Raw genomic sequence first — 21,386 nt, 5'->3', positions numbered from 1 at the left:
AGATGCGGGACCGGTGCGTGTCTGATGCCGCCAGGTGTTACATCAGTCCTTCGCTCAGGCCCTCCTGGGACAGCCGTTAGGATATTTAGAGTGGCTAAGATGCTGTGTAAGAGGCTTGCGGAAGCGACGACGACCACAGAGCGATCTGAGCTGGCGCACCAAAACCACTTCGCATCAATGCCGTTCAGGCATAAGCACCTGGCCGCAAGCGAGTCACGCCATCTGGCACATTTTTGGAAAGTCACGGAGGGAGCTAAGCTGTCGCAACAAATTTGTACGTATTAACATTTCTTGTGAGGTGGGCGGACCGTTATAGCTGCAGGTTGTGCTGATGTCGAAACCAGCGTCTGCGAGCAGACGGAATCACACAAGCACCAACCAAATGTCCCTATCGAGACTGATAGCTTTATGGAGTTGCGCCCAGGTATGTATGCAGGCCGCGACACTATCAGATCTTGTTCGGTACCTAATGGCTGACACTAATATTCGGTAGCCAATGTTCAATTAGCCATACGGCTGTGTTACAAGCCGCCCGGAGATCTTTCACACATTTTTGACGAGATGATAAGTCCTGGTTGCAGGTTACCATTGGTGTTTTCAGCAGTTTTACCGGACCATCATCGGCCCAGCCAGCGATACATTCGGCGATAACCTGGATGACGGTACCGTGACAGCAGCCGTGCAATGCCGGGCTTGCGGTCAGTAGCTGCCTTGGCCCAGCGCAAAAATGTCCCAGCAAATAGACCATGTGGCGGCATATCTGATGCATGTCAGCCCTGACAGGAACACCTGTCTGAGAGAGCAGGGTGGGCTGGGGGCTCGCAACGGTCTCGCAGGCATGCAACGTTTTGGCGCTGCGGAACAATGCAGTTGTTATTGCCAACCAATTAACGTGTCATCGGTGGTACCTGATACCTTGCTGGCATTTGCAGATAAACATGTCAACACTAAATGTTGGGCGGGTCATAGCTATGACCGCGTTGTCGGAAAATGGTGCCGATCAAAGGACAAATAAATTTCGATACAAATTTAAATACCTCCTGACATTCATGTAATGTAAATGTATTGAGGCTTTTAAATCACGAATTTGGCAGGCTGGAGCTCTTACAAGAGTATTCACATGGAACCGAAGACTTGCGGTCTGCTTAGCACGACACTCGGTCTTCAGGTGAAATCATTGCTTAGTCGATGGTCATGCTGGGCAGAACAGAGCCCAAATAATGCCGATGCGCACACTGTGACTTAACTCTGCGTTGTTATCCTGGTATCCGATAAAAGGCGTTCTTTGATATCTATGATGCGGCAGGATTAATGTTGGGACTAGAAAGACTAAACAGCCCACTCCGTCCCCTGCCACCATCTCCCAGTCTGAATGAAGTATCTGACCGACGCTTTGAACAAGATCGAAAAACGACTTTGGAACTTTCTCAATGAACACAGGCCTGTTCATCTCGTGGAGAGGCGTTAGCACTCATCCGGTGAGCTGGGTCAGAAACAAAATTTTGTTGAATAAGCTACAGGTGCAAAGGGTGATCCCATTCCACGCAAGGTCGTGGACCATACGCTCATGTTTTAATGACGGGAATCGAGGGGCGTCCCCAAAACAGTTTGGGCGCCCGTCAACAGAGCTATGACGTTTGTTGCCCTCTCTGTTTTTCTGTAGGCACTTGGACATCTATCCACTGAGTTTCCCAGCAGTATTCTAACTCACGCCTCACAAAATGCTCCCGAGAAAGACGGGAAACTTAAAGCGTAACACTCCGGAAACGGCCCATCACTTCACGTGCAATCCATAAATTCCCCGTTTGCTGATCCCTTGAGGCACACAAGAAATTACTGTTCTTTAAATCAGTGACGCCTCCCGGCGCGGACCCTGTTTGCTGATGTTTGCCCGGCTGTAAACAGTGACCAGGCTTTAATCAGTGGTGGTGGGCCGGGCAGCTCCGGTGCTCTCCCGCACCCCGTCACTCCAGACGGCCACGGAGATTGTGTCTCCTCCATGTCCCCATGTCCGTCACTCCAGACGGCCTCGGAGATTGCGTCTCCTCCATGTCCCCATGTCAGTCACTCCAGACGGCGACGGAGATTGCGTCTCCTCCATGTCCCCATGCCCGTCACTCCAGACGGCCGCGGAGACTGCGCATCCTTCATGTCCCCATGTCCGTCACCGGGGGGGGGGGGGGGGCGAGCACGTATGTGATGTGCGTGTCCCCCCATGGCCTTCCTGGCGCCTCCCGCTCATTATGTACGCACATTCTAGACTCATAGAGTCTACTCAGAGACATAAGGAGGATAACGAAGCCGATGAACACAGCGGGAGTCTAGCGGGGTGGCGGAGAGAGCGTCGGGCGAAAAAATCGACTACCAACCGATCTCACATTACTGGACCAGCAGCGCTTCGCGCGTGCCCTGAAGGGTCAAATGATGGGTCGTCCTGCAGATCGAGGCAGGGCAGCCCTATGTGTTTGTCATGGCAGCTGATGGCAACATTTGCAACACTGATATACTAGACGGTCTGTTTCGCATACACAATATTATGACGCGTTTTGGCCGACGAACGCCTTATTACGGACGCAATATCCAAAACTGCTGCCGGCAACTCCATGGTAGTAAGATATAATTAATTACAACGGAACACAACATAAGCCAGGGCCAGACAGTTCTTATGGCTAAGAGCAGGAGGCGAAGTCAGGCGGCTGACACAGGGTTGCTGAGTGGCAGATATCAAAGAAGTAGACGATGCCAGAGTGGTGCCTCTGCACAGTCTCCATCCGTGGCGAAAGGCGCCAAATCCTGGTGGACGGCATCAAGCAGGCAGACAGCATCGGACAGGTGCACGATGTCGGGCAGGTGAACAGCATCAAGCAGGTTGAGCGTGTGAGACAGCTGGATGGTGTCACGCAGATTTAGGACTTCAGACCGGCCTCGTTCAGCAGGTGGAGGGTAGCAAGGGGGTGGGCGGCTAGCAGGCAGGTGGGGGGGGGGGGAGGGGAGGGGGGGGGGGGTGGACAGCGGATCCAACCGATGAGAGGCGGTGGAAAGCTGCCAGACAGGTGGGATGCTGGGGACAGCGGGTCCGACCGATGGGAGGCGGTGGACAGCTGGCAGACGGGTAGGAGGCGGTGAGCAGAGAGTCTGACCGGTGTCCCGGGAGCGCTGGATAGCGGCTCTGATCGGTGGGAGGCGGTTGACAGCGGATCTGACCGGTGGGAGACTGTGCACAGCGGGTCCGACAGCTGGGAAGCTGTGGACAGTTGGTAGACAGGCGAGAGGCGGTGGGCAGAGGATCTGACCGGTTCTCCGGAAGTGCTGGATAGTAGATCTGATCGGTGGGAGACTTTAGACAGCGGCTCTGATCGGTGGGAGGCGGTGGGCAGCAGGTCTGACCAGTGCCCCGGGGGTGGTTCAGCCCTCCGCTCTGGTCCAGTCCGCGCCGCGCAGACAGGTCAGCCGAGGCTCAGCCGACATCAGGCCTCTGCGGAGTCCGACCCCGCAGTCAGCCAGCGATACACTCTCCAGGTCAGTCGCCACACCCCTGTAGCATGACTGCGGTGGCTCTGCGGCCTTCGTCAGCGGGCTCTGACAACTCAACGGCCTGGGAGTGGCCCACCCAGCTACTGTTCGGGCTCAGACACGACACGCGACAGTGATCTGCTCCCCGGAAGGATATACCGAGGTCGCAGCAAGTACCCGAGGTCACCAGCTCCGCCGGACTGTCAAGGCGCAGCTGCCATGGCCGGGGTGCCATAGCTTTGCAGGAAAACAATGCGTGGACACCTATGTCAAGGTGCTTGTCCAGTGCAGCTATAAAAAGCGGGAAGGGACAAGAAACCATCACTAAAAGGAAAACTACCAACGACGGCATTTACGATGCAGTCAATGGAGGGAACTTCAAAGCGAGGACCTATGGCAGCACTAAGCACAGTAGCTGTTCCTTTATCTCTACCACAGATCAAGCGAGGGACAACCGCGCAATTTATCACACAATGTGGCCCCCGATTTTTTTCGGTACGGACCAGACGGCTGAGATCTCCGAGACTTTTGTCTACATTGCTGATAATTGTCTACCGAGTACTTTGCATAGTCGCGTATCCAAATAAGACCACCACACAGCGCAAGCAGTGCTAAACCGATGTAACACAACGGATAGCACTAAAGCCCTTTCATGCATAAGCCACATACAAACACGTCTTCCCTTTCCACACGTCGATATAATCGCAAACACGTGTGCAAGCTCCACCTGCTCCACGGAGCTCCACCTGCTCATTGCTTGTTTTGTCATCGCACTGGTAAAGCATCCGGCCAACACCACATCACCCAAATAACTGAGCAAATTATTACAGCTGTCGGAGGAGTCTGAGTGAGATAGAGACGACCTTATAGAGACCCGACACCCGCTGATCAACAACGTCTGAACTGATCTTTGAGCTTGATTTACTGCGGTTTACACTATCAAATTGATTCGAAGTCCAGCAAATGCAATGCCGCAGTCGATTTCCCGATATCGACGCCGAGTTAACGAGTGTCGTAAGCTGCGTCCCAGCTGACGAGCGAGTGAGAGTGAGAGTGGTGGTGCGAGTGAGACAGACGCCAGTCCGACTATCGGGCTCACTCGGATGATCTGCTGCGACGCCCCGTGTCGGGGGAGGGGGTGAAGGGGGCAGGGCGCCAGAGGCTCCCCAACGCTCGTGACGCTCAGGCTCGCCCAAACAGGTCAGCGACAATCAGGTCAGCAGCGCTCCAGTGGGGACCACTGGGGTCAGCAGCACTCTAGGGTCAGCTCGGGTCGGCACCACTCAGGTCAGCACCGCTCTGGGGACCGCTCGGGTCGGCACCACTCAGGTCAGCACCGCTCTGGGCACCGCTCGGGTCGGCACCACCCAGGTCAGCACCGCTCTGGGGACCGCTCGGGTCGGCACCACTCAGGTCAGCACCGCTCTTGGGACCGCTCGGGTCGGCACCACTCAGGTCAGCACCGCTCTGGGCACCGCTCGGGTCGGCACCACTCAGGTCAGCACCGCTCTGGGCACCGCTCGGGTCGGCACCACTCAGGTCAGCACCGCTCTGGGGACCGCTCGGGTCGGCACCACTCAGGTCAGCACCGCTCTGGGTACCGCTCGGGTCGGCACCACTCAGGTCAGCACCGCTCTGGGCACCGCTCGGGTCGGCACCACTCAGGTCAGCACCGCTCTGGGGACCGCTCGGGTCGGCACCACTCAGGTCAGCACCGCTCTGGGCACCGCTCGGGTCGGCACCACTCAGGTCAAGCACCGCTCTGGGGACCGCTCGGGTCGGGCACCACTCAGGTCAGCACCGCTCTGGGGCACCGCTCGGGTCGCACCACCCACATTAGCGGCGCTCCAGTCAGGACCGCTCGGAATCCAGCCAAACCAGTGGCCACCAAGTCATCAAGACGTCCGCGTCGTGACTCAAATTGTTAGAGCGGAAATTGCCAGACGAAGCATGTCGGGGAGAGGCAATTATCCTGGTCAAGACGATCGCATACTGGACGGCTCATATCGCAAAGCGTTGCTTCATTAGCCCGTTGCGCGCTAGAGTTTATTCAACTGGTACCTAATTTGGTCCCGACGCATTGCAGACACCAAACTCTCGCCCTGATTCGCCGTTTCTCACAGCGCAGACTGATAAGGGGAGAAGGGTAGGTGTAATCCCCTATCAACAATGAAATAACATTCATTTTGCTGGGCAATAAACCGCCCAATCGTGCCAGGTAAAGCATCAATTTTTCCAGAAAATCAAGTCTTTCTAACATTGCAGCCTCGTACATATGGCCCCATAAATACGGGACAATCTCCCGCAGCCTCCCGTGTTTTATTGCCCCCCCCCCCCACCTCGCAAAAATCCAAACAGGCGTGACCCGTGCTCAATTCTGAGTATAACAGCTCATAGTTTTATGTGAAGGTTTTGAGCGCATATATATATATATATATATATATATATATATATATATATATATATACACATATATGATATACGGCCCCGTTAATGTAGCAATGCCGCCGCCGGGCGCGTTCCGCGGCATCGTCAGCTGCCGCCCGTCGCCCGCGCCGGCTGTACGTCGCCGTGCATTGTTCCTCAAAAACCGCCGTTTCTCCGAAACCAGCAAAGCTAGAGACACATTTATGTCATGCACAATGGATGCCTCGGACGTTGCTGAAACAAAGGGCGTGGCTGCACAGCATCCTAGAAAGGCAGTCTTAAAAAACCTGCCCGCATCGTCCCCTCCCTCTTCGTTTTCAGGGCGAGGTTTGATTCTGAAATGCGCGCAAAACAGGATGAACCGGCGTGAGATGCGCGTTTTTTTGTGAGACTTATGAAAAAGGCTTTACGCTGGAAAAAACTTTGCACTGGAAACTGTTTTGTGTCGTCATCATGTAGAAATTTATAATTTTATGTTTGTGTGCTTGCTCCTTGTAGAGCAAATCATACAACACCGCAATCGTGAAAGACGGATAGGTAGATAGGTAAGTGGATAGGAAGACGGATAGGAAGACGGGTAATGAAAAACGCATCCGGAGTAAAAGCTATTGCCCTTCTGACGACCCTCACCATAAACCATGGTCCGTCTGTTCATCCACTTTTTCGAGGATTTAAGACTTAGTACCAAACTATGTCCCGATCAATGGTGCCCGCGTAAAGAGGTTACTGTGTGGCAGTTGCTTCGGCCAGAGTGGAGTATTTTGAGCAATCCGTAAGGTACTGTTGTTTGTTTGACACTTTGCAATGCTGGTGTATCAAATAAGAAATGCCTGGATAGCTATCATACGAAGCTATTTATACACCTATACATATATATATATATATATATATATATATATATATATATATATATGTAACCCTAAAAGGCCTCCGACAATAGTTGTTATATGATGCCGTTAATCCCAAAGCAAAACCTGACAAATATTTGGCGCCAGTTTCTTAAAGAGGAACATTTACATAGATACAATTTATCATAACTTAATTTCACACACCTCCCGGAGTGACACGTATGAATAGCGCCTGAGTAACGAGATGCCATATTTCCGTACGTGAGCCACTATTGAGAACGTAAGATCGAGCGACGCTGATTTTGTTCATTTTGCCAATAACACACACGCAGCTGATGGGGAAGCCAAACACAAACAAGTCCGTCGTGCCGTCACATCTTATACACCGGGAATTACCCAAGCATTTCTGGAGCATCTAACTTATTCTGCCGGATGTAGTGGCAAAAACGTCAGCGGCGGTGTATACAGCCTGGCCGGGCCGTAAAATGTGAGATTTATCAGCCAAAGACACGTTAACAAGCTGGGTACTATCAACAAATCACCGGTAACGGCGCCATAACAACACCCCTGCTGAGACCCTCTCGTCGCCGGCGCCCCTCGGAGCGGCCGGCTGGGCAGTCGCTGCCCGGGCCGTTCGCGTGCCCGGGCAGGGCGGGCAGGTCCCGACCAGGTGAGGTCCAGGCAGGGCATCGAAACAGTATAGCCGGGTGAGAGAACATCTTGAATCAACTGGTGTGGGACTGGTGTGTGGGTCTTTGCGACTCGGACGGGGCGCGCAGTTCCGGATCAGGCGAAATCAGGGCAGGGCAAACCGATTTGTACCAGATGAGATCAGGAGCGGGGCAAGCAGATCCCGCCGAGCAAGGCGATCCGGATCGCTCGCGATGCAGATCAACGGAGAGCATCCGATCGCGGCTCAGTGGCCCGAAGTGGCTCAAGCAGAACAAGAAGCAATTAACCCGTTTGAAAGTAACACTGTTCACCCAAAGGTCATGTGTTGAAGCCAAAACTTCACAGAATCATTGCAGCGTAAAAGGTAAGCGTTCGGCAAAAATATAACTTAGATCATCTGGACCGTGGTCTATTTCTAGGTACTTAAATCAATCAGTTGACTAGTTGGTGGACCCGTCCACTTAGGAGAAACTGCCAGGGGAAGTCGGTGCGAAAAAGGAAAGTGTACAGAGCAGACACACCGATAGCGGTATACAGACATTATCGCACCAATATGGACGATGGTGCTATATCTAAAACTCAGCTAGCCTTCAATAATGACATTGCTCTTTGTGGCCGTTCTTTCACTTCATTTATCTGCTGCATTGGTCATATTGGAAGGCGCACCACCCAATTACACCAGTAGTTTTACAATAAAGCTCTTTCATTACTGCAAATGGAAACGACTGTCCCCACCCGTTGTCTCTTTTCTGAGATTATGCGCCATCTTGCAGACCCTTTTCGCTGCATCGCCCTCGACGAACAATGCTTAAGGTGTCCAGCAAGACCTGAATACGCTACATTGCACAGATGCCAGTCCGGATGGTTGCAGACGTATTACTCTTGATTTTGTTTCTTGCAAGACGCATACCAGCTCCTCACTCACTGGACACATAAAAATAGGAGATCCATCTGCAAAGATAATCGCCGGAGCTGGGGAACACTGCTCACGATAAGTATACCGTTGTCTCTTGCTGTGAGGTACCAACCGCTTGTTAAAGACGTGCAAATAAGTATAAGTGGCATCTTCAGCTGCACCTAAGAAGGCTTGTTTTTTTAAAGACCAAAACTCAGTGGATGTAAGGAAGATTGCAAAGAAAGGCATAACAGTATCTCACACAAGATATGTGCAAAAGCGTCTTGAAAAGATTGTCCCAGCCAGATAACTGATTTGCAGAGTCAAGAGTTGTTTTATACACTGGTGGTTTTGAGAGGTCCTTATGCAAGGACTGCTGTCTAGGACATATGTTTAGCACTCATGATGCTTAGCAAGAATCGGTGCCATGGCAGTACGATCTATCACATATGAACGGTTTTGGTAGACTGTCAAATCGACGGGAAAGGCTCTCAATTTCAGGTGGTAAATGTCCGAACGCTCTGCATTGATTGCCGCATTGAAGTGAAGTTCTTACACAAGAACTGCTGGACAAGACCTATATTTAGCACTCATGATTCTTGGGAAGAATCGGTGCCATTGCAGTACGACATATCGCGTATTAACTGTTTTTGGTAGACTGTCAAGTTGATGGACAAAGGCCTTCAATTTCCGCTCGTAAACGTCCCACCGCTCTGGATTGATTGCCGCACTCGGCACCTCTGCCGACCCGACCGCGACGGGGCCGAGGACAGATGGCGGGCCGCGATGTCGCACCCGGTCGTGACTCGGCCGCAGAGCGCGGCCCGGGTCCATCTCGACTGGCGGGCCGCATCGGGGCCTGGTGCCCCGGCAAGGGCGCCGCCGCCGGGCGCCGCAGCTCGGCCCCGTCCGCCGCTTCGTCTGACCGCCGGCTCAGGTGAGGGCGTCGCGAGTGCGCCGGGAACGGGACGGCCTGGCCGGCCAGCCGCGCAGCCGGGACGTCAGAGGCACCGAGTACAGCCACCAGGGGCAGCAGGGGCACCAAACACAGCCGGGGTGTTAGGGGCATCACGAACACTAAATACAACCCGTTCGCCGGAGCAGGTGTGTCGTTTTGACATTACAAGAGGAAAGGTGGCGACAAAGTTTCTCCCAATTTTGAGTTGCAGTCCCATCGCTTGACTCCATGATGTGAAGCAAAATGCAGGGCTCGCGTGGCCTGCGGGTGGTGGATGGTTCCTTCGCCAGGCGCAACTGTCTCCGCTGCTGCGAATTGCGCGCTGGCATGGGTGTAGTCGGACATTGAGAAGAGATACCTCACAAAGCGGTGCCGACCCTGCGGGTACGCGGTCAGCAGCCAGCGGCTCTGACAGCATTGACATCCAGGTCAGGCGTGCCGATAATATATCTATGTAAAAGGCAGTTTTTGCCATGTGATTCGTCTTTAATATTTATGAGGTGTTCCTCAGCGTGGAGGAGGATGGAGATGGTGCTGAATGGTGGCGCGGCATTGCCTCCTTGACAATGTGTCGGTGCAAACTTCATCCTTTCATCCGAGCCTAGTGCATTATAGCGTTAAACACGCCGGCTGAACTTCGTGCAGAACTGTTCGCATCTAACTGGGCGTCCGTTGTGGTGGTCAGGGGGGGGGGGGTGGGCACAGACCTCGCTGCACCAACTCGCTCCGTGGCTGATGTCGTGCAGCCAGCAAGCAAGCTCATTGGCTTGGTGCCACGGAAGCCCGATGGAGCCTCCCGAACCATCGATTTAACATTGTTCTGTATTTTGTAATTATGCCAAAATAGAGAGCACGTATCTCGATGAGCTAGCCATGCTTTCGGGGCTAACTATTTGCTTCTGGTAGCAAAAGCCACGAAATCTTCACACCCTAAATAAGAATTACGCAGACGATCAAAGAACGCATTCCAAACTATAAATTGCAGTGCATTCGACTCAAGTATTATTCGGCAATTACACATAGCCGCTGGTATTTTGCGGGCACATCGCCCCAAACCACAGGTCAGCGTCAAGGTAAACGACAGAAGTGATTTAATAACAAAATATTCGTGGTGGAAAAGTATAAATTTTAGGACAACCGTTTCCACGCAGGGGCCATAGACCCCAAGCTAAGCTTCAAAACCACTGTGGTGTAGGTTCTTTCCTTTCCAAGGATCTGAAAAGTCCCAGTGATGGTAGTCGATGCCAACTAAAGCGAGCGAAACAGAAACCAGAATAAAGAAGGTAAACATCTGCAGATGTGACGACTATCACGCGCCATCTGAGGAACTACGCAGTGTCTGTTTCACTTTTGTCAATAATATCGTGGATTGCATGCTAATTCGTTCAAATTGCAATTGCAAACGCTTGGCAGGATGATCTCCCAGTAACGATGCCCAAATAGTTTGTTCAATGGCTCCTGGGGCGAATACAGGGCGTGAAGAACAGTCTCGAGGTCTTGGAATGGGTCTAAAAGTGTTTAAGCTATGGGACAATACAAAATTAATTGTTTCCAAGAAAAGTTCATGTAGACCAAGCATGATTTAGATAACTGAAGAGGCCACCACATCTCGATATAGCAGTTCTCGCTGCAGCCGTCCTCAAATCACCCCTAATGTTCTACCTGCTCGTGCCGTAAGCACTCAATCACGCAAAGCCACACTTCACCCCGGAATCCAGCTCCGGCAAATCCTCAGCATGCTTAAACGTTCTGTCAAAACAGTCTTGTTGTGTTGCATGCATCTGTCAAAGTGACGGGTCTCGGTCCGCAGGACGGTGGCGTTCGGCGGTAAGCCCGGTGGTGGGATGTTTTGCGCTGCGTTCGCCAGCTGCGCTATCGCGGAGGAGGGAAACCAGGGAGAGCGAGGCTCCGGCTGACTCAGACCGCCCATGGCAGCAGGGGCTGCGCCTGCCCCAGGTGCCCGGCCATCCACGCTCCGTGGCCGATCACGTGTTTTCGCAGCCTTTACTCTGACAGGCAAACAACTGCTGGCTGATGCATAAGTGATGTCCGCGGCGCTTATCGAACCTCAACGTCTGCATACATCAAACTCTGGCGTGCGGCTGGGCGTTGTGGGGCTGAGGCCAATCCGAGCCGGCGTCCTAACAGCCGGCGGTGAGAGTGCGCGGACCGGCGGCGGCCCCGGCCGGCGCCGAGGGGGGCGCCGTCCGCTCCGCCGGCACTGACACGCCTCCGGTGGCCGGGCGGGCCGCCATTCCGCCGATCGGCGGCAGGCCGGGACAGGCCGCGCAGGAACCGTTCGCCTTCGGCTCCGAGTAAACACCGCTGCAGCAACAGCATGGCTCCGACGCGGCTGCCAAGAAAAGCCGCCTCCCGCGGCTGTTACGGCGAAGCACGGTGGGCAGGCGACGAGCCTTCCCGTCCGTTTACAGTCGGCGGCGCTCAACCGCGGCGTTCCGGCGCGGCCGGCCGTCCCCGGCGAGGCAGCCGCGCGCCGGCTCGGTCAGATGATGTCTGGTCACTGAGGTCAGGTCAGGCTTCGTGAGCGCCGGCCGAACAGCGGCCCGCGGGCACCGCCGTCGGCTCATGCGTGCTGGACGTGACCGGAGGAGAGAGGGGCCAGAGGGAGGCGGGGCGGAGTGGGGCGGGGCCGGCGGAGGGCCACCTGTGAGAGGCCGCCGTCCGCCGGCCAGCTCGCCCCAGTACTTACAGCCATCGGATGGCGCCGGCCGTCTCCAGCAGGGCGAGTCCGAGCAGGGTGGCCACCATCAGGCGGCGCTCGGTGCAGCGCGAGCGCATGCTGCCGTCCCAGGGCCGCGTCACGGCGCGTCACACTGTCACTGGCGGGGCTGGCCGCGCGCCGCCGCCACCATCACCGGCCGCCCAGACGCACTGTCGCCGCCCGTCTCCAGCACATGCCCGCCCGCGCACTCTCCACAGCTCCGGCCGTGCGCTCATCTGACGGCGGCGGCGGCGGCGGCGACGGCGGCCGGCCCCAGCCGGCCGGCCGCCGCTCCCATTGGTCACCTGTCGGCCGGCCCCGCCCCCCGGCGGAGGTCACCGACGGCGCGCCGGCCGCGCGCGCCCTCCCGATGACCGAGTGGCTATTGTGCGCGCGATACGGCAGCGTCAGGACACTCCCCCCCTCCCCGCCGACACGCAAGCCGGCTGACCCCAGTAGAGCGCGGAGCACGGCAGGCTCGGCGATGGGGCTTCGGGAGCACCGCGAGCTCCAGCCGCGGCCGCAGACCAGTGCGAACTGGTGCGAGCGAATGAAACCAGCTTCGGACTCGCCTCGTAAATCAGGCCACTGAAAGCGGACTGGCCCACCAGCGGGATGTCGATCAAACACCTTTGGATGGAGCGATGGGGTTTTGTTTTTGGCTCGGGGTTACGCATCGTTCTCTAAAATGCCGCCGAATTCGTTTTCCTTCGCATTTTAACGCACCTTTTCTGATTTGTTTCCTGCAGAAACGTAGTGATGTTGAATAAATGCACGTTTTGGTATTCAGTTTATATAATAAACTTTGTCTAGTACCCCGAGCATGCTTTTAACGCAGATATAGAGTTCACCTGTCTCTAACTCAGGTGCACAGGACTCATAATTTACGTGGCCTAACAGACGCATTATATCAAAAGAGATCAAAATCAGAAGAGGTACTGGTCCCATCGATACACTGAGCATATCATGTCTGCGTCACGTTAGATAATTTGATAATTTACATCTTGCAATGGCGAGAATGGGTCAAAACATTGCGATATCCTCACCATTAAATCATGGCAGTGAACATTTGAATCATCACGGCAGGTTAGGTGTATGGGCGTGTTAGGACCATAAACAGTTTGAATCAGCACGGCAAGGTGAGGTGTATGGGCGTGTTAAGACCATAAGTAGTTTGCATTCACCTGTTATACTGCAAACGCTAGAGCGATGGCGACGATAGAGAATAGTCCAGAAGCCGGAAACACTCCTGATCTAGTATAATGAGTGAAAACGCAGCGCGTTCAGGCCCAGCACGAATAAACTAAGACGCGCTGTGGGGATAACGGAGTACTGCGGTTCAGGGCTGCATGACAGGTGCCGAAAACGTACCGACAGATGCAAGGCCGCCAAACATGCCCCATTAACTTAACCAGGCGCTCTCAGCTGCAATGTCCAGTGTTCATTCTCACTTTAGAGCGTACTGCCGACTGTCTCAGCCGATAGCAAATGGGCGAACCGCCGTGGGAAGAATGCCGTGGTTGAACGTCTTAAACCGACCTTTATAACATAGTCTATGTGAGGCCACGTAACTACAGTACGTAACGTACTGTAGTAGTAACGTACCACAGTAGTAACCACGAAACGTTGCGCCCGGTATCGCGCCGTTGCGGACGTACCGCTCAGTTCAGAGGCGGGCAGTATTCGAGCGGGCTGAACAGCGCACACCGCACGGGTTCCACAGGGACCCTCAGAGAGAACAATGCCCATCCGCTGGCCTACTGAACAGCGTGCAGCCCCTTGCAAGGAAAACCACCAAGCCATGTAAAGGTATGCGTCTTGGATGTCGTTGTGGTGCGGTGATTCACAAAATAACGGGACTTACGACTGCAAGACAGAGGTCGACAAGAATATCTAGCGAAAAGAATGCCAAGCGTGTCGCCACTAATTTCATTACACACTGAGACCTGGAATTTCGGTGCGTAGCCTCGCATAGTCTCGAGAATATAACAGCCATCACGCTGCGCCTGGACGTGACAGCGGTGGTTGTGGATGTGCTGGCCAGCTTCCCGCTATCTGCCCACTCTAGGGGAATATACCCTTGATGATGCACCCACGAGCTTCCGGCTTCTTGTTTTCGCCAGTTGCCTTGAAGATCTCAATCATCAGGTCGAATGCCGTCCTCTACTTATATGATACAGCACTTCTCAGGCGCATCTGCTCCTTTCTATACAGGTCACTGCAAGAACGACTAGTGTAAAAGCGGGACCGAAATAGCCAGTCTAGATGCCTTTACATGACGCACAATCGCAGACTTACTGTCTGGGCTGGGCGGTCATAGTCTTTACCAACTAAGCATGCTTTGCACATCCCGACAGAACAGGTGCTTGTGTGCTTCATTGTGACGTCACAGAGATAGCATAACACAGCTGACGCGGGCTTGCATTTGATGCGGAAGCATCGAGCGTTGCGGTATGTCTCTGAAGACGGGTGAGTCAGAATGCCCGCCGTCGGAGGAATCACTGCGTAGGCCGCGTCCAGGAACAGACCCCTCCCCCTCCCCCACCACAAACGGCGACCGAGGCGTTCCGGCCCTCGGCCACGCCACAGCGCACGTCCACTGTGCCAGACCGAGCGCCTGAATGACGACGAACTGCCGCGTTTCTGGAGACCGTCATTGGTGTCGGCATTTCACACAGGGACAAATTAGCGATTTTATGTGGTAAACGTCAGCTTATCAGTAAAAACATAAACCTTGACAACATGGTTGTGGTAAGATAACATAACCGGAAACTATTTTTTAGTGACGATAATAATACACATAATGTCCTTATACTGCCGGTTGAAAGTGATGCGGCTACTCAAGTGATTGAGTAGAGGGCAAGCAATATTTACTACTTCTGCCGGCTCCAAAACATGGCACGTGCTTACGGCGCAATTTCGCCAGTAAGTTCTTGAGCATGTCTGTGCAGTGTTTGTGTACAAGAACAAAGATTGAAGCATGCCAAGCACGCAAGCGAACTTGGCTTCAAGGTGCTGGCACCCAATGCCCCCGTGATGAGCGCTACGTGCCGTCAGAGAGATTTTGCTTGGGACAATTACTGTGTAACGCGGCAATCAGTATTTCACTATTTCGATATATCACTTAAAATTTTCAGCTAAATTCGGGAACGCTCGGTTATAGTTTGGTATCAGCATCAATTAAAAGTGACGGGCTTTTATTCAAGAATGAGACCTACACCCTTGTTCAATCCCCAGTTGGGAACTTCAGTCCTGTGATCCACTATGTTCCCTCAGTGAACATAATGTTTCTGCCACATATGCAAACTAAATGCTTTGATATTATTGGTCAACTATAGTTTTTGGCATCTAGATCCTAAATATACTTGCAAGATGCACTTCTATTTTAAAAAAGGACTTACTGGCAGCAATAACCTATCCACAAATGTGCAGTTACCGCTTCTATAGCTGTATGGGTTGATCTGTGTAAATGTGCACAGCCAGAATTCCGAATAGCAATATGCCTATGCCATCACACTGAGTCCTTGAAAATTTGTGATATGCAATTATATCGAGAATAATGCTACATTGATGGCGAGCGCATTATTTTAGAAAATTCGAAAAACCGTGCCGTCTGCTGGCCGAGGACCGCTCTTTTGGGACATCCTCGGGCATCAGGAATAGCAAAGTCCCGTCACTGGGGACGCAGAAAGCGACAAGCTCTACCGTGGGCAGCCCAGGAAAGGCGCCGTGGAGAGGCCGGGAGTGCACGGCTCGCGGCCGCCGGCGGCTGGTTTTCTGGGGCGGAACGGCCGACAAAGGACGGCGAGTGACGACCGCGACAGGCGGCGCGCGCCGGAGATGGAGCCGCATCCGGCGCGCGGCCGCGCCATTGTCGCTCGGCCGCACGCCGCGTCCCGAGCTACCCTTCCTCCCGACAGCGGGGCTGGCGGCGGTCCGCAGCGTCTCACTACCCTCCCACAGACAGCGGGGCTGGCGGTGGTCCGCAGTGTGTCGCTACACTCCCACAGACAGCGGGACTGGCAGCGGTCCACAGTGTCTCGCTACCCTCCCACAGACACAGTGTCTCGCTACCCTTCCTCCCGACGGCGGGGCTGGCGGCGGTCCGCAGTGTCTCACTACCCTCCCACAGACAGTGGGACTGGCGGCGGTCCACAGCGTCTCACTACCCTCCCACAGACAGCAGGGCTGGCGACGGTCCGTAGTGCCTCACTACCCTCCCACAGACAGCGGAACTGGCGGCGGTCCACAGTGTTTCACTACCCCCCCCACAGACAGTGGGACTGACGGCGGTCCGCCGTGTCACACGACCCTCCATAGACACACTGCCTCGCTACCCTCCCACAGACACAGTGTCCCGCTACCCTCCCACAGACAGCGGGGCTGGCAGCGGTCCGCAGTGTTTCAGTACCCTCCAACAGACGCAGTGTTCCACTACCCTCCCACTGACAGCGGGACTGGCGGCGGTCCACTGTGTCACACGACCCTCCCATAGACACAGTGCCTCGCTACCCACCCACAGACACAGTGGGACACTACCCTCCCACAGACAGAAGTGGAAAGATTCACCGAAGTGAAAAGAATCGAGTAAAGTCGAGATTCTTTTCCACAGAAGTGGAAAGAATTGAGCGAAGTCGTGATTCTTTTCCATAGAAGTGGAAAGAATCGAGCCAGCTATGACTCCAAATCACTCAAACAGCAAGCGATTTGATATTTGATCTACCGAGCCATATGACGATTCTTGATTCCGTTCTGAATCCGAATCGCACCACGTACATATCTGATGGCCACGGGACTGACATGCGCTTCACCCTCCCACCACAGCACGAGCGCCTGGGGACGGGTGAGTGCATGAACATATGAGTGAGTGCATGCGTGCGTGAGTGCATGCACTGGCCACGCCCTCACCGGCGCCAGAGCGCTGGCAGCAAGACCGGCGGCGGACCACCGCGGCCGCCGCCGGCCGCGCCATGCTCGCCGCACGCCAGATCAAACGGCGCCGGCAGTGTCACTTCAGAGGCGGTGCAGGCACCGCACACGCCCTGCAGGACGAGGTGAGTCGGAGCTTTTTGTGCCACGTCATCATTGGTTTAGTCAGGATTTCGCAGAATTTGCAGCCAGCTGAGCCTGCTCTCGTCTATGCTCCTTCCGCGTAGCCGCTACCTGCATGGCATGCATGCGCCTGCTACATGTTGCAGGTCACCGAATTTGAAATAGGTTAGCACTTGAGTGGATCCGCGCCTTCCTACGAGTGTGGGACGAACGGATTACACATGGATGGCGGCCATGTGCTTTGCAAATTCAGATAAACAATGCCGTAATAGAAAATAAGAGAAGTGAAGCTGATATCTACTTTTGGACAATGGCGTTTTGGACAATTTTGGTTATGCTCAAGCCCTCACTCCAGCCCCAAGGCATTGCATTGCGTCGGGACAGCTTTGTAGGCAAGAGACATGTTTGTTATAACATTGTTTCAGTTTGTTACAATAAAGGAAAGTGAATTTAATCTGTTTAAACCAAGTCAGCAACGTTGTTGATGCACATTATTTCGTAAAATGTTCCAAAACATGTTAGAATAAGCTACCACATTCGGCTTCCCCTGTCGGCCATTCCAGCCTAGGAAGCAAATTGCATCTCTTGGAACGGGATCGGAGTCGGTAGGCTACCACATTCGCCATCCTCTGTCGGCCGTCCAGCCTAGGAAGCAAATTGCATCTCTTGGAACGGGATCGGAGTCGGTAGGCTACCACATTCGCCATCCTCTGTCGGCCGTCCAGCCTAGAGAGCAAACTGCAGCTCTTGGAACGCGGTCTGAGCCGGCGGTGACTCCACTTCCCGCACCCAACAGTTAAAGTCACACACCACGGACATGTCAAACAGTCAGCATGTCCTGATACTTCCACTGCAACGAAAAAAGCTTCACTGCTGGTTGAAGATGATTGCCCAACATTAACAACTGGGTACCTGACAGCTGAAACCATGTGCTCAGCGTTGCAGAATAGTAGCGAGTGTCTTTTACGAATAGTACACTACTTAACCCCATTATGATCTTGTAATACCTCTCTATACTTCAAGGTAATAGAATCTGTTAATGTGAGAACACTGCCAGAATTCTAGCTATCTAACCAACCTTGGTCTTCCTAAAATATGGTCAGGAATGCAGCTTCCATAGTTGCAACGATTTTTCTTTGTAAAAACCTTGTATTCTTGTCTGACAGGAAAGTGATGAATGGGGGAGCTAGAAGGGGCTGAGATCCCTGACTGTTGAAAATTCAATGAACCTGCATTAAATGAACAGAGTCATCAAATATAGATCCCAAGGTCCAAAACTGGAGGTATTTTCAACTCCCATGCTGTCTAATATTAACGCAAAGTTAATAGCACTAATATAATCTGTTCATCCTGTGTTCATGTTCTTTGTCTGTTAGTCCGTTTGTTTGTCGAACTTGCAAATTGCTGTCAAATGGTGTCCTTGTTGATATCGTTACAAAATTATGTTAGAACCCATGCCCGCATAACGGATGTGACGGATGAAATATAGGTCAGAAGTCAGATACCTACTAGCACAACCAGAGCGGTGTCGCTAGTCTGAGTCGGTCAGCTGATGGTCGGTCCTCCATCCGATGTTTACAAACCTGCACATCCTGTCGGCAAATGTAGGACAATGGTGAGCCCATTCCCCAAGCAGGCCATTATACTTTATTCTAGGGGCATAATTTCGCAAAATGGGTAATTGGGACGGGGGGGGGGGATGAGGTGGACAGGGAAAACAAGTCTTTCCCCATTTTTCCAACGTTCCTCCCAAAGTTGGGGACTGCAGCCCAAGTTGGGGAGGGGCGTGGGGCCCAGCCCCTCCCAACAAAATGGGAAACTACGCCACTGCTTTATTGTATACTGATTAATTCCGGTAATTACAGTTTTTGAATACAGTTATTTATTGACTGGTTGTTTGTAAACAGTTATGAGAAAAACACCAGCAAGCAAAGTCATCCAGCGGTTTCATATTTTGGGCTCGGCTCGATGCTACCTAATTTCGATCACCTTAACCAAAAGGGATATAAACAAAACGGATGGCGGAATGGGTCGAGCTAGGTCAGGTATCACCGTTATTCATGTGTTATGGTACGTGCTCCCTGGTTGCACGTACTTTGAGGTTTGCGGTCACCTGTGCTTGAGGCTGCTGAGGGATTATTGGGCTGGAAAGGAGTTTCCATGACAAAGGCGAGTAAAAGACGACTTGCTGGCAGGTGCAATGTGAAGCGAAAAATCATAGATTCTGTGAATCTGGGGGTTTTGTGGTAAAGCCGCGGTTTTCCATGTTTGCAGACATTCCACTAACCAGTCTTGGAGGAAGGCCTATGTTGCAAACGCAAAAAGTGTATGTATGAGCCATACATACAAGACTTTTTTGCATGCAGAAAAATGGATTGTTCAAATTGTCATGACTACATTCCACATACTCAATTCTGCAAAGCATGGCAGGGCTGCATCGAACAACTAAAATTTGGAAAGCTTGCTGGGAAGTTTAATGTGCGTTATTTCCATTCATCGGTACCATCTTAAAGGAACGCCAGGGTTGTGCTTTCATGCTGTTGGGTCACCTCAGTCCTTCCACCTCTAAGACGAAAAACTGAGAATGGGTTGAGCCCGCTTAGCCTCTCAAACTTTTTTGAAGAATTGTGCTCCTGAGTAACACTTTGCTGAACCTCGAAGATCAAAGCTGACAGGCGTCTCAAGTAAGATCCTAGTTCTTGTCATGCTTACATTGGCATTACTCCAGACTAGATACTGGTTCTTGCTGGATATCAGTTAAATTCTGAGCTGTATCCTGGCTGTTGCTGAATCTCTTCGCGTTCCCGGCTGGGTCTTGGTTCTTGCTGGCTCTCTTGGCTTGGTATCAGATTGGATCTTGGTGCTTGCTGGATCCTTCAACATCTCATGGGGCTGGGTCCTGGCTCCTGCTGGATCCCTCGACCTAATGATAGCCTACTTCCCGGGTTCTTCATGGTTCCAAAGCCAGGAACCAGGCACCGGTTCCCGGGAAGAAATCTTGGGAACCAGGCACATGCACGGAATGGTATGGAAGGGGGGATGGGCCAACCAGTCCTCAACAGTGTAGAAATGTCTGGCACGGCGCCTCTTGTCTTACGATTGATGGCTGGAATGACCTTGGTCTCATTCGTAACATAGACGCACCTCGGAATGTAAGCGGCACACTGAGCTCTGTGGAACGCACGCCATCCAGTGTCGTTGAAGTGCTTATTCTAACAGGAGCGACACGTGAAGAGATCGTGCTCTTGCCCGGAGCTCCCATGGACACGCCAGCCGAATCAGGTCTTGAATTTGCTTTCAGTCGGCTGCCATTTTCACTCCAAGTTACCGCCGAAATATCAATGAGCAGATGTCATGACCAAGCTAAAAACGGGTGGGGTATACCTTCCTTCACTAGTGTTAACGTATGGTCAGTTGTATGTGACACTATAACGCGTTGGGAAGTCCAACGCAGCAGAAGTGCTGAGTACAAAAGCATATGCACGCAGCGTCGTGCGTGGTGAGGTGCTGCAGTAGACTAAGGCCGTAACGGTATGTACATCACTTAAAGGGAATTATCCACATTCAAAGACACTGAATCAGGCACGAGTAAACCGGGTCACTTATAACTATTGGTATACTCTTAATAAGAAAATACTGGTCTAGATACCACACTTTCCCTGCTTAGTAGATATACCTCTCGATCCGCCATTGTTTGACTCCGTCATCGCATCTTGCATCACATTGATTGAGAGCTAATTGACGGCCATTATATCTGGAAATCGTGCTCACAAACGCTAGATGTGAACGATTTGACCGTTACCTTTTTCTTTACCCTGATCGCTGCAAGGCTCATGGAATGCAGGAATTGAATAGCGTCATTATGACGCCATGAGTGCTTAGCTGGCCTTCGCATACTCTCCCCGAAAAACTTTTCCCATTTTCGAGGGCGTGAAGCTCGGAAACTAGAGGGCTTTAGGTCTTAAGAAGGGCAGGTTTATGAACTACACCAAAGTTCTTCAAGATGGCTATTTCAGTTCAAAATTTCATGAAAATGTGGAGCACTTTTTAAGCGAACCACGGATGTGAATGTACGTAGACTATTGACTGACTGTGATGCTGGCTGACTGACTGTACATATTTTTGACATAGACTGTACTAGTTAAATGTATTGCGACTATCTGTAACTGTGAATACAGCATTTATGAGCCAACGTTGCGACTGCGTGACGGCCTCAGCTTACATTGTGGCCGTAGCGGACTGCACAGGCACTGGACGTGTTGTCAAAAGAGCAGCCTACCACTGCAGCGATCCAAGAAT

The 21,386-nt window shown here is 52.7% G+C and overlaps 1 protein-coding gene across 1 annotated transcript in view; it reads right to left on the bottom strand.

Annotated features, from left to right (window-relative positions):
- LOC119105922 (protein Wnt-4a) overlaps positions 1-12,254 on the bottom strand; it is a 67,960-nt gene extending 55,706 nt beyond the window's left edge. Inside the window, exon 1 of the mRNA XM_037229485.1 lies at positions 12,024-12,254. Coding sequence (XP_037085380.1) covers positions 12,024-12,112 — 89 coding nt within the window. The 5' untranslated portion in view covers positions 12,113-12,254. The remainder of the gene's footprint in view (positions 1-12,023) is intronic.
- Between the last annotated feature and the right edge of the window lie 9,132 nt (positions 12,255-21,386).

Source organism: Pollicipes pollicipes, unplaced genomic scaffold (assembly GCF_011947565.3).
Source record: "Pollicipes pollicipes isolate AB1234 unplaced genomic scaffold, Ppol_2.1 Scaffold_6138;HRSCAF=7277_pilon_pilon_pilon, whole genome shotgun sequence".
In the NCBI taxonomy this organism is placed as follows: Eukaryota; Metazoa; Arthropoda; class Thecostraca; order Pollicipedomorpha; family Pollicipedidae; genus Pollicipes; species Pollicipes pollicipes.
This window is presented reverse-complemented; position numbering and strand designations above follow the sequence as displayed.